The 14,287-nt window shown below is 42.7% G+C and overlaps 1 protein-coding gene across 4 annotated transcripts in view; it reads right to left on the bottom strand.

Annotated features, from left to right (window-relative positions):
• The window catches only part of rad54l2 (RAD54 like 2), a 190,080-nt gene that overhangs the window by 15,748 nt on the left and 160,045 nt on the right, over window positions 1–14,287 (bottom strand). For all 4 annotated transcript variants that reach the window (XM_072280689.1, XM_072280688.1, XM_072280691.1 and 1 more), the window contains 6 exons: window positions 12,567–12,682; window positions 10,129–10,228; window positions 4,667–4,872; window positions 3,023–3,198; window positions 1,672–1,868; window positions 734–927 (listed from right to left, as the gene is read on the bottom strand). In XM_072280689.1, the coding sequence (XP_072136790.1) occupies window positions 734–927; window positions 1,672–1,868; window positions 3,023–3,198; window positions 4,667–4,872; window positions 10,129–10,228; window positions 12,567–12,682 (989 nt within the window). The remainder of the gene's footprint in view (window positions 1–733; window positions 928–1,671; window positions 1,869–3,022; window positions 3,199–4,666; window positions 4,873–10,128; window positions 10,229–12,566; window positions 12,683–14,287) is intronic.

Genomic DNA, 14,287 nt, shown 5'->3' with positions numbered 1-14,287 from the left:
GCAAGGTCCCCAATATTTCAGAAGGACAAAGACAATAACCCCCCTTAATTTCTTTCAAAATAGCTATAAGGTCCTTTACATCACATGAATGAAGAGATGAGACCAAAACTCAATATCTCATCTGGAAGACACCATCCCCAATAGCACAGAACTTTTTCACTACTGTACAGAAATGTCTGTCTGGGCTGTACGCAAGTTTCTGTGACTTGAATAAAGTCCAGAAGTTGAGGCTCAATGGCCAGAGCGAAGGTCTGTGAACCTCAGTGCGGCGAATCCACGGAGGCTGAAGAAGGCAGTCTGTCCTGGGGTTAGAGGCCTGTGTACGTGGGTGGGTGGGAAGGAGAAACAGGGCCCGTTTCACTGTTGTCACTTTGATGCTTGGTACATTCTGTTTTGTCATGTTTGTTGTTGTTCTGCCGAGCATTGTGGGAGTGCCATGTTGGAGCCAGATTGAGTGGCAACACTTGCGGGCTGCCCCCAGCACATCCTTGAGAGTATTGGTTGTTAACACAAATGACACATTTCTCTGTATGTTTCAATGTACATGTGATAAATGAATCTAAATCTGAGATCTAAAATCTTTTGATTCAAAATCCAAAGTTCAACTGATCCACGGTTGACACTTATTGGTGAGTAGTAAAGCTGGTAGGGGCCTCCAGCCCACATGCCATCTATTCTTAGGATGTTGCTTTAACAGAATGGCTGCCTTATTTCCATGGTTCAGAATGCCCACCTGTAGTAGTGACAATTTTCTGCACCACAACACCAGCCCGTTGAAGGTGACTGACGGGAAACACGGGACCAAATCCCGAACTAGGGATTCCCAATCCGCTTGGAACCTGCCGAGGCATCATGGGAATAGGCGTAGACTGTACAGGCCGAACACTGGCCACTGGTTTCTCGTCCAATCCCTTGACTGGGCCTCTCCTGCACAAAGAAGAACTGTAACATCAAATAACGCAAAGAAAAACCCTGTACAGGTTCAAACAGCCTTCAGCTCAAGTAGCTTTTGGGGTTCATTTCAAACTGATTTTTCAAAGCACAAGGTGAATTGTCAAACAGAGGATAATACGGAGGTATCAGTAAAATGGAGACTGGTCACAGGTTAAGGTGAAGTGTTTAAGGGGAACATGAGGGGGACTTATTCACTCAGAGGGTGGTGATTGTGTGGAACAGGGTGCCAGCGCAAGTGGTGGATGTTTGATTTCAACATTTCAGAGAAATCTGGATAAGTACATGGATGATGGGGCTATGGTCTGGGTGCAGATAGACAGGACTAGGTGGAATAGATGGGCTGAAGGGCTTGTTTCTCTGCTGTAGTGTTCTATTACTCTAAATTCCATTTTATAACGTCCCTGTGTGCCGATTCAGTCCTGAGCTTCTGCATGGGAAAAGGAGGGTGCAGGAGAGGTGCTTTCAACAGACAGTTGGAAACAGGGAAAGTAAGACTGACAGTTGTATTCTGCCAAGATTAACATCCATAAAATGACTTTGTAAAGACATTGCACCAACAATATTTTGTAAGTACCACACGATGAAATGCCTAACTTTGCTTAGCATTGTTCTAGATAGCATGACCTCAGTACAGTAGCTACATTTCATATGCACAGACTCACACTCTCCCTCTTTCGCACACACAAGGCCACTCAGGGCCCACAGGCCTTTACGTACCAATGCCGCTGGCTAAAGATGGGGATGTTGGTAAGGCTCTGATCACTAGCTGGGTAATACTGGGCATAGGATGGTCTGGTGTATGGGACTGACGCTCTCTTCTCATCTTCGTAACTTTTCTTTGCAGCTTTCTTCTCTGCCTTGGTCAGCTTGTACTCTTTACGGTCCATGAGCAGGGATTCGTGCTGGAAGGGAGGCTGAGGAAAGATGCACTAATTAGATTTGCCAGAAAAATGACCTTGGTGTAAGGGATCAGAGAATAAATGCTTACGGGCCAATTCACCATAAGTTGTGCTGAGTCTCAGAGAGGAGTGTGACCCCAGGTTTAAACAGAGAGAAAACTGTCATCATAAAAGGATGATAACATTAGGTCTACATCCTACTTATTCCCAAGTGGCCAAGTGGTTAAGGCATTGGACTAGCGACCTGAAGGTCGTGAGTTGGAGCCCCAGCCGAGGCAACGTGTTGTATCCTTGAGCTAGGCACTTAATCACGTATTGCTCTGCGACGACACTGGTGCCAAGCTGTATGGGTCCTAATGCCCTTCCCTTGGACAACATTGGTGTCGTGGAGAGGGGAGACTTGCAGCATGGGCAACTGCTGGTCTTCCATACAACCTTGCCCAGGCCTGCGCCCTGGAGACTGAAGACTTTCCAGGCGCAGATCCATGGTATCGCAAGACTAACGGTACAGCAACTGCTCTGCCCAAGACTCCAAGAAATTGCAGAAAATTGTGGACACGGCCCAGTCCATTAAATAGACTCATCCACCAACTCTGTCTATGCTTCCCACTGGCTCGGGAAAGAAGGCCAAGTAATCAAGGAGCCCTCTCCCGTTGGCAGAAGGTACAAAAATTGGACAGAGTGTACCACCAGGCTCGAGGACAGCTTCCATCCCATTGACACAAGACTCTTGAGAAGCCTCCCTCTATGCTAAAAGGTGGACTCTTGATCTCCCAGTCTTACTTCTGGTGATCCTCACTTGCGCTTTCTCTGCAACTGTAACTCTTTACTCTGCATTCTTTTTACCTTTTTACTACTTCAATGTATTTACATATGGAATAACCTGTGCGGATGGCATGGAAACAAAAGCTTTTCACTATATCTCAGTGCATTAACAATAAACCAATCCTAAATTAGAGCTATATAACCTACTTGTTTACCCCTCCTTGGCTCAGCAAAGAGACCAACTGCCCTCACATAATTAGTGAACACAGTAAAGACCAGTAATTAGCCATTCTTAACTACATGGCTCAGTTAGACTATGCATTCAACCTAAAAAGCTATTAACTAGTATTACAGAGGAAACATGATGGTGAACTTGGACTCATAGCTGGTTGAAGTTGACATACCTTGGTGACGAGATGTTTATGTTTTGCACATGCTCTGTGTATCACTTCATCACATAATTTATCTGCCTCAAAGTTTGCCTCTGCTGAAACAGGCTCCTCCTCCACAAAATGCAGGAGAGATTCTACTTCCTTGCGGGTGAAATTAAGCATTGGGTTTAGATCATCAATAACACGGTCTAGGAAGTAAAGAACAAACAATTACCATTCATTTAACTTAATTTTTTGTTAGTTATATGGAGTAATTGAGGTGAGAGTCTGTGGATGACTACATTCACAGCTAATCCTAAATTCTACACAACAATCAAGTAATAGAAAGAAAAATCACTTTCATTTAGAGTCTTTCACAACTTCAGTTTGTAACTAACAATTTACAACTAACTTTGAAAAGGTGACCATTGTGACAGAGCAAATTAAGGCAACTTGCAGTTTTAGAGCAAGCTTCTACAAATGAGTAAAACAGCTCCATCAATTCCCCGTGTGTCTTAGAATCCAATTTATCCATTTGACATCCCAGCGGTCAATTAACCTAAAGAACCACACACCTACAGCATGTGGGAGGAAACGGAAGCACCTGGAGGAAACTCATATCACAGGGAGAAATGGGCAAACTCCACATAGACAGCACTGGAGGTCAGGATAGAACACGTGTCTCTGGCACTAAAGATGACAGCAACTGGGGGAGAAAAAACTCCATGTATATCAAAACACTGAAATGCACAGTGAAATGCTATGTTTTGAGTCAACGATTGTGCCGGGCAGCCCGCAAGTGTCACCACACTTCTGGCGCCAACGTACCACGCCCACAAGCTCACTAACCTCTACTGTACATCTTTGGAATGTGGGATGAAACCAGAGCACCCACAGGAAATCCACACAGTCACGGGAAAACGTAGACCCTCCTTACAGGAAATGGATTGATTAAGACACCAAAAAAACATCCTTTCAAATAATACTATGAGGTACTTTTAAATCCACCTTCGGGGTTGGATGGAGCCCAAGTTTAATGTTTCAGCTAAGCAACTTGAAATTATGTTTGATGATTTTGGGAGGTAAATAACTATTAAAAGCAACAGAGTGATCACAGATCAAACTATGAGAATACAATTAATTTCCTCCCATCAGCTCTCTGTTTCCTGGTATCATCAATAGGGCTAGCTTGGACTCAGTCAGAAAGTTTGAGGAACCAGTCAATCTGCAGCAGGGCAGGTCGAGCCTTACTCTGAACGTAACTCAGGAAGAACTTGATTCTGACATTGGATGTGTTAAACAAAAAAAAGTTCTGTTGCCCAGCACTAAGATTCCTTGAGGACAGCAAAGTTCCAATAAAAGAAACACACAGCGGCAGAATAAAAAAACCACTGTATTTGATCAGAGTTCTGAATCTGAGAGTCAGAATACTGTGGTCATAATCCATGTCCTATGGCACCATGCGCTGGAGAATAATCATGAGAATATACCCATTTTAAATTCTATGGATTTTAATCTCAGTTGACTCAAAAACGGTGAGGATGTTGGAAGTCTGCAATAAAAATAAACATCAGGTTTGGCAATGTCACAAGAGAACAGCAGAAATAACATTTCACACCCTCTATCAAAATGACTTGTTGATTTTTCCAAGCCAGCTGAAAAACCTAGCTCCCTTACCAGACATGCCCTGCTTGGAGATTTGCCGGTCATAGATCTTTTTCTCAAGTGTGTAGTCAGATACCAGCCGGTAAATATAACAAGGCTTCCTTTGACCATAGCGGTACACACGGCATACGGCCTGAGCATCATGACAAGGGTTCCAGGATGCATCAAACACAACCACTCGATTTGCTCCAACCAGGTTGATTCCCAAGCACCCAGCTCTGTGAAGAAATGAAACAGAACAGGCCAGTCAGATATCATGCCAAACTTAGGTCGATTCAAGGAACGGTATCTCAGAAAGGCAGCGTCCATTATTAAGGACATCCAGCACCTAGGGCGTGCACTTTTCTCACTGTTACCATCAGGTAGGAGGTACAGAAGCCTGAAGGCACACACTCAGCGATTCAGGAACAGCTTCTTCCCCTCTGCCATCCGATTTCTAAATGGACAATGAACCCGTGAACACTACCTCACTTTTTTAATATATACTGTTTCTAGTTTTGCATGATTTTTAATCTATTCAATATATGTATACTGTAATTGATTGACTTATTAGTATTATTTTTTTCTCCTTCTATATTATGTATTGCATTGAAATGCTGCTGCTAAGTTAACAAATTTCACGACACATGCTGGTGATAATAAACCTGATTCTGATTACTAAACTGTGTCAACTAAGGCAAGAAGTGAAAATTGGGAAGAATGGACTATGGAATTCAATTGTAGTTTGGTGATACAAGTTTGAGTTTAAAACTACATTTCACATCTTCCGATAACATAGCTGAGCCTACGCCAGATCTTGGAGCAATCCCATCCTCCCACCTACACCCCCCCCCCCCCACCGCCCCCCGGTAAAACATTCTCAAACTCAGATCTAGTAACTCCTTTCCTCCATCCGCACTTGAAGTAACTTACAGGAGCCAGTTATCATGAGTCACAGGGATGCAGAAGGAAACCCGATCACCCAGGGAACATTACACAATAGGGAATATGTGCAGAACCACACACACAGCAGCCAAGGTCTGTACTGGACCTAGGTCACAGTAGCACTGAAACAGATACACCATCTGTAACACCACCGTACTATCTACGACACAATGGCACCCAAAAATCTATAACAGTCTTCAAGGAGTCTGTAAAACTGGATTACCTAATTAGGTTGGACATGTGCCTGCATGGCATCACAAAGGATTTGACTCCAGCTGAAAGCTTTTAATTCTTTAAATCTGGATATACAATACATGAAAGAGTCTTTGCCTGAAAAGTCAACTCTTTATTCCTTTCCATAGATGCTGCATGACCTGCTGAGTTCATCCAGCATTTTGTGGCTGTTTCTCTAGATTTCCTGCATCTGTAGAAACTCTTGTGTGTACAATACGTACATTGTATGCTTTGAAGACATCAAATTGGACTCAGCAGCCAACAATGGCCTGCAGTCTATCAGGAGCCACACCTACAGTACTGTGCCAAAGTATTAGGCACATGTAAAAAAAATTCTATAAAGCAAAGATGCTTTCAAAAATAGTGAAATGAAAAGTTTCTAAATATCGAAAATACTATAAAGAGCAGCAAAAAGTAAAAAAACACTAAATTGAATCAGTATGTGTTGTGACCACCCTTTGCTGTTAAAACTGCCTCAATGTCGTGCATTTTTATGAGAAAATTGGCTGGTAGGTTGTTCCAAGCATCTTGGAGAACTTGTCACAGTTCTTCTGCAGACTTTGGCTGTCTTGCTTGCTTCTGTCTCTTCAGGTAATGCCAGACAGCCTCAATGATGTTGAGATCAGGGCTCCATAGAGGCCATGCCTTCTGAAATGCCTTCTATGTATAAAATATAGGGTGCCTAAGACTTTTGGAGAGTACTGTACACTTTCTGAGTGCTGAACCGTGTGGCTGCCTAAGGCTGTCAGGAAGTATGGAATAGATAGACTGATCTTAGAGTAGGTTAAAATTTTGGCACAACATTGTGGACAGAAGGGTCTGTACTATGCTGTAATGTTCTGTGTGTGGTTCAATCAATGTATCTTAACAGCAGAGAACAATGTATATTCAAGGGGAGTGATACTGATTGCAAATTTTAGTGGGACTGGTTCATGAGGGGCTATTTTGATCTGTTATGTAGGATCCAATGCACATCTTTAACAGTAGCGACAGTGATGGGGGGGAGGGAGAATCAGTGCGGCAGAAAATATAGAATTCTGATGTTATGAAGAGTAAGAGGTCTTCAAGGTCTCAGGAATATCTGGAAATGATTCTGGGGGAATAAAATAGGTAGGAAGGATATGCAATTTAAAGCCAGAAAGCAGACTCATAAAAGGACAGCTCGCAAGATATGTAGCTGGTGAGAGGCAAGGAACAGGATTATGTCATCCTGCTAATCCTGAACAAGTTGCTGGATGACCCACAAAGCAAACCCAGACACAGTGTAAACTTCCACTCCCTCCCCCGTTATGACTACGTAGACTCAATGGCTTGTTTATTATCACAGGAATAGAACCCCGTGTAGTCTTCTGCTGCGGTAGCCCATCCACTTCAAGGTTCAATGTGTTATGCATTCAGAGACGATCTTCTGCACACCACTGTTGTAAAGCGTGGTTATTTGAGCTACTGTTGCGTTACTGTCAGCTTGAGCCAGGCTGACCGTTCCCCTCTGACCTCTCTAACAAATCATTTTCACCCACAGAGCTGCCGCAAACTGGTTGTTTCTTGTTTTTCTGCACTATTCTCTCTAACTCTAGATGCTGTTGCACATGAAAATCCCAAGAGATCACCAGTTTGATATACTCAAACTACCCCATCTGGCACCAACAATCATTTCGCAAAGCCACTTAGATTACATTTCTTCCCCTTTCGGATGTCTGGTTTGAACAACTGAACCTCTTCATCATGCATGCTTTAATGCACTGAGTTGCTGCCACATGATTGGCTGATTAGATATTTGCATTGATGAGCAGGTGTAAGGTGTACCTGATAAAGTGCATCTTGTCACGTTTCTGCTGCACCCCGCACTTGATACACCCCATCCTCGTTATATGTGTCTTCAGACAATGCCGATTCACAGTTATGCAAGGAACTTATTTCTACCAACTTCTCCATATATGCGTCCAAAACTCACAGTTATGCGAGGAGCACTACTTTCCCACCAACACAAGTCACATGCGCATGCCTCACAGTCTCACTGTTGGGACGAGAAGCACCGCTTTCCCGCCAATACAAGTCACGTGTGCATGCCTCACAGTCTCACTCCCGCCAGTCTCGCATTGGTTTTGGCAATGTATGGACGTGCGAGCTTGCGCTCTTAAACTTTTGTTGTTTTTACCTATGGTGCAGTGCTTTTGTGCTTGAAATATTTAACTATGCCTTCTAAGTCCTGGGCCATCGGCCAAGCGGCAGAGAACCACTTTAACACTTGAAAAATAGTTGGAAATTATAAACAGGGCGGTGTCAGGTGAAGGTAACACAGCTCTGGGACGCTACCCTGTGCAGTTGCGGGCTATGATAGCTGAGTTAGGCATCACACCAAAGCAGGTGCTTAATGCAGATGAGACCGGGCTTTTTTGGAAGCGTATACCGAAACACATTTACATAAGGATGAAAAAACTACGTCAGGTTTCAAGGCAGCAAAGGATAGATTGACTTTGCTTATGTGTTCCAATGCCGAAGGAGACTGTAAGATGAAGCCTCTCTTAGTTTACAATTCAGTGTCCAAAAGGGAGGGGGAAAACCCAGGCGAAAGTCACAGCAGACACATAGTCATAGTCATACTTTATTGATCCCGGGGGGAAATTGGTTTTCGTTACAGTTGCACCATAAGTAATAAATAGTAATAGAACCATAAATAGTTAAATAGTAATATGTAAATTATGCCAGTAAATTATGAAATAAGTCCAGGACCAGCCTATTGGCTCAGGGTATCTGACCCTCCAAGGGAGGAGTTGTAAAGTTTGATGGCCACAGGCAGGAATGACTTCCTATGACACTCTGTGCTGCATCTCAGTGGAATGAGTCTCTGGCTGAATGTACTCCTGTGCCCACCCAGTACATTATGTAGTGGATGGGAGACATTGACCAAGATGGCATGCAACTTAGACAGCATCCTCTTTTCAGACACCACCGTGAGAGAGTTCAGTTCCATCCCCACAACATCACTGGCCTCATGAATGAGTTTGTTGATTCTGTTGGTGTCTGCTACCCTCAGCCCGTTGCCCCAGCACACAACAGCAAACATGATTGCACTGGCCACCACAGACTCATAGAACATCCTCAGCATCGTCCGGCAGATGCTAAAGGACCTCAGTCTCCTCAGGAAATAGAGATGGCTCTGACCCTTCTTGTAGACAGCCTCAGTATTCTTTGACCAGTCCAGTTTATTGTCAATACGTATCCCCAGGTATTTGTAATCCTCCACCATGTCCACACTGACCCCCTGGATGAAAACAGGGGTCACCGGTACCTTAGCTCTCCTCAGGTCTACCAACAGCTCCTTAGTCTTTTTCACATTAAGCTGCAGATAATTCTGCTCACACCATGTGACAAAGTTTCCTACCATAGCCCTGTACTCGACCTCATCTCCCCTGCTGTCCAGGATTGTGTGGCCCTGGGCCGTAAAATTAGTGGGGAAGGATTCTCAGATCTCAAGACTGCTGAAGTGGTAGAACTCCTGGATTCTCATGATGAAGAATTAAGTGTGGATGACCTTATGCATTTAACTCAGACTGAAGGTGATAACAATGAAGAAGAAAGTGTCGAGTTGCAGGTGAAGGATTTTACGGTGAAGCAACTGGCAGAATTTTTTAAGGCTGCGGAACACTTGGCACAAATGGCGATGGACATGGACCCAAGTTTAGAATGGAGTCAGTATTTCAGTCATTCCCTGCAGTCAAGCCTTCTTCTCTCAAGCAAATTTATGCTGAAAAACAAAATGCTGCCAAGCAAACAAGCCTCACCACTTTCTTCAAACCGGTGTCATCTGCTGCTGCCGGCAGTTCTGAGAGTTCTGTGAGTGTTCCTTCACCCCTTGCTGTCCTTGATGATCCTGACGACACACAACCATCCACCTCATCCATGTAAAGCTGCCCAACACCACTGCACAACCACTTATCTCCTGGAGCCAACACACCTGCCACTGTTGGTGAGTACTGTACACCCTAGTATGTTAATCTTCTATGATTTATTACATTGAATATTACCTTAAATTGATTAAATATAATACGAATGTTACCTTGAGGTACTGCTTTTGTGTCGTATTGGTATGAAAATGTGAATAAATTATGGATAAAACATATTTAGGAAGCCCTCCAGAACGCATCCCTATTTTCTCTATTTAAATAATTATTCACATTATGCGTCGACTTCAAGAAATGTATCCCCCGCATATAACGAGGATAGGGTGTATTCTCACCCAGGCTAGTGCGCAAACAAAATGGGTGACACAAAATTTATCCCCTTGTCTTTGACAGAAGGCATGACATGCTCACCGTGTAGACAGCAGGAAAAGACAAGCTTTGCTGTTGCGAGGATCATTGAACTGGTTGATCAGCCGTTCTCGCTCCAATACAGATGTGCTTCCATCCAGCCCTGCAATAGTTGAGAAATATGTGTAAACATACACAACAAAATATTTAAAAATCAGTGTTGATTGACTGGATTAACTTTTGACAAATCTGAAATAGTTTTCCAAACACTTGTCATCACACAAAGGACAGGACCTCACTATTGAGGTCACCATGGGATCCATCCACAGATTCTTCAAAGTTGCCGCACAAGTTGATAGGGTTGTTAAGAACCTTGTAAAGATTGCTAAATGCGTTGGTCTTCATTAGACGGGGTCTGAATTCAAGAGCCACAAGGTAGTGTTGCAGCTTTATAAAACCCTAATTAGACCACACTTGGAATATTGTGTTCAGTTCTGATGCCTGCATTATAGGAAGGATGTGGAAGCTTTAAATAGGGTGCAGAGGAGTTTTACTGGAATGCTGCCTGGACTAGTGAGCATGTCTTATAAGTATAGGCTGAGCAAGGAAGGGTTTTTCTCTTTGGAGCAAAGGACATTGAGAGGTGACTTGGTATAAAGTTATGCAAGATCGAGTGGACAGCCATGGACTTTCCAAGAGTGGAAATGGCTAATACAAGGGGGCATAATTATAAGGTGATTGGAAGAAAGTAAAGGAGGGGATGCTGAGATTTTATTTACTTATTTACTTATTTATCCCCCCCTCCTTTTAAAACAGAGAGTAGTAGGTGCATGGAACACCCTGCAGGGATGGAGGTACATACAGACACATTAATGACGTTTAAGAAGTTCTTAGGCAGGCACATGGATGATAAGAAAATGGAGGACTATATAGGAGGGAAGAGTTAGATTGATCCTAGAGTAGATTAAAAATTCAGCACAACAGTACTGTGCTGTACTGTTCTATGAGAACTGCAAGCTATGACTAAATGTTTATGACTATTAAACTGACAACAGGAATGGTATACTTGAAATTATAGATCTCATAGCACAGAATAAGACCATCCGATGATTATCCCTTGGCTGGTTCTGTTGAAAGTATCTATCCAATCACCCCATCTTTGTCCCACAGTTAGCTTCTTACCTTTAAGTACTTATTCACCTTTAAATTAAAAATTAGAAATACATTTTATAGGACGGACGTGGAAGCTTTAGAGATGGTGCAGAGGAGATTTACCAGGATGCTGCCTGAAATAGAGAGCATGTTTTATGAGAATAGGTTAAGTTTTCTCTTTGGAGCAAAGGAGGAAGAGAGGTGACTTGATAGAGGTGTTTAAGGTGATAAGAGGCATAGATTGAGTAGATTACCAGAGACTTTTTCCCATGGTGGAAATGGCTAATATGATGGGACATAATTTTAAGGTGACTGGAGGAGAGTATGGGGGGGGGGGTGATGTCAGAGTAAGTGTTTTTTTTTACACACAGAGTGGTGGGTGCGTGGAACACCCTTTTGGGAACTGTGGTAGAGGCATTTAAGAAACTCGGGTACACGGATGGAGGGCTATGTAAGAGGGGAGGGTTAGATTGATCTTAAGTCAGGTGAAAAGGTTGGCTTAACATTGTGGGCTGAAGGGCCGGTACCATGCTGTAATGTAAATCTGATTCTATCACCATTCCACACTGTGTATTCAGATTTGTAAATATTCTCCCCTCCCTGCTGTCCTTTTGTTAATTGTTTTACATCTCTCATGCCTGTTAAATCTGTGGGGCTTAGGAACGATTTTCCTTCAGCATCACTCATAGCAACAGTTTGTGCAAGCGTCCAAGAGGAGAAGGCAACTGGTTTAATTTAGACTGCCATTTACTTTGGGAAACTAAGTACCCTAGTACTCAGCAAGGGAATTCAGAAAGCAACCCCTCAGTTTTTCTGAATCTGATCAGTTCTTATATTCAGCTATCTTGGAGTTTGTATCACTATGGGTGGAAGACATTCTACAAGCTTGCCATCTATTTCCTCCAACATACATGTGCCATGTTGAAAGAGATATGAAATTATAAGCAAAAATACACATGAATCTAAGTGCTATACAAGTGAAGGACAAATACAGAATGATCTCTTCTGCCCCTAGATTCCTAATGAATTGTTTAATAGCAGTTGGTTGTTCAGACACACACTATTTGTTAAGCAATCAATGATATGAACAAATGTGGAGGTGAATATTGAATTTGAATGCAAAGGTCTGCATGTTTGCTTTGGATCAACAGAGCTCACAAAAGAAATGGTATCTTGTATATGGATATGCAAATATATCCACTAGATGGCACTGTTGCTTATTTTTAGCAAATACCTGTGGAATGCAATAAATTTTAGTGTTTTTATATGTCAATTTAGATCTTCACTGATTTCTGATTTAATTTAATAAATCAGATCAACACACACTCTGGGGACTCTGCGATGCTTACGGTAGTAGTTAACATTCCGGATCCAGGGTTGAGGGGCTTCTTCAGAGCCTACTCTTGCTGGTATTTGTCTCTTCCCAAGAAATTCTTCAATGACGGACAGTGTGGAAAGGCTCTGGCTGTACCAGGGAGACACAAAAAGATACAAAAACAGTGAAGACCCATGGAGAATGAAAATGTTAATTATCATACTGACTGGAGCCTCCACTGAGGAAGAAGGAAATCAAAACTATCCAAAAAACAATGCAGCGTTGGAGAGGAGAAGTAAAACAAAATCCTAGTTACTTAGCATTCATGGTGAGAAGAACAGCTCAGTGAAGAATTATCAAGGTGAAACATTAACTGTTTCTCTCTCCATTGATGCTACCTGATTTGCTGTGTTTTTACTGCTTTAGCTGTGAAAATGTGAAATATTTGCATCAATACTTTAGCCAGTAACAGAATTAGAATCAGGTTTATTATCAAATCAAATCAAGTTTAATTGTCATTTAAACCATACAAGGATACAGCCGAACAAGACAATGTTCCTCTAGGGCCAAAGCGCAAAAAAACATACAAGTGCATTCAAAATAGTGAGAAAGAGAGAAAAAAACAAAAAAGAACTCAAGACATTTGTAGTCCAAGACCTTAGAGCGACAAATCCCACAAATTGATGGTTCCCGGCAGTCCAGCCTGTAATTCTACTGATCCAACACTAGAGGGCAGCACCAACGGGAGAGGCCACTCCAACTGAGCCTGGACGTCACGCTACAACGCGAGCCCGCGGCTTGAAGCTTAGTTCTTGCTACAACCGAGGCAACACTGCTGCTTTGTCTTTCCACCAAACAAGGGAAGCAAGCCTGTGGCAAGTAATGTCCAACAGGGTCTTGTGATCGCAAAAGAAATATCCAAGACAGTCACCCACGTTTTCACTACATACTGTCTTCATGCCAACGCAAAGGCACCAACTCCACCACCTTCGAGTAACAGGCAGCAACATGGTCTGCACCCAGGTCAGCTCTTCTGAACTCAAACCGGCTCCTCCTGCGGACTGACTTGAATCTGTTGGGCTGAGGAATTCAAGTTATGACACTGACCTATGTCATGAAATGTCATGTTGTTTTGTGGTAGTAGAGTGAAATACATAAAAATACTATAAATTAGACTGTATATACAGTGTGTATAAAATCAAATTAAAGAAGTAATGAAAAAGAGAGCAAAAATAGTGAGGTAGTGCATATGAGTTCATTGTCCATTCAGGAATCTGATGTCAGAGGGGATGAATCTGCTCCTAAAACATTGACTGCATCTCTTCAGGCTCCTGTTGTCTCCTCTCTAATGGTGGAAATGAGAAGTGGATGGTGGGGGTCCTTAATGATGGATGCCACTTTTTTGATATATCACTGTTTGAAAACGTCCTTGATAGTGGAGAGACTGTGTATATTTTATGCTGCAATAACTCTTCTGTTAGATTATCATTTCAAATTGTTCTCACCATTGAAGCACTGTCTAGGAACTGTTCTTCTACCTCGTCATCTGTATCAGACCATCTTAAATTCCTGCCCATAGTTACATGTTATTCTGTTACATACTTGTGCTGCCAGTAACTCATCAAGCAGTCCCTGAAATGAAACACTAGGAACGTGTGATAACTTTGCATCATATATAAAGGCTGGGATCAGAACCATCACCAAAGCACCAGCAACCCCAGCCTATTTAGCAATGCTCCAGTCCAAAGGGAAAAA

This window comes from Mobula birostris, chromosome 16 (assembly GCF_030028105.1).
Source record: "Mobula birostris isolate sMobBir1 chromosome 16, sMobBir1.hap1, whole genome shotgun sequence".
Classification (NCBI taxonomy): Eukaryota; Metazoa; Chordata; class Chondrichthyes; order Myliobatiformes; family Myliobatidae; genus Mobula; species Mobula birostris.
This window is presented reverse-complemented; position numbering and strand designations above follow the sequence as displayed.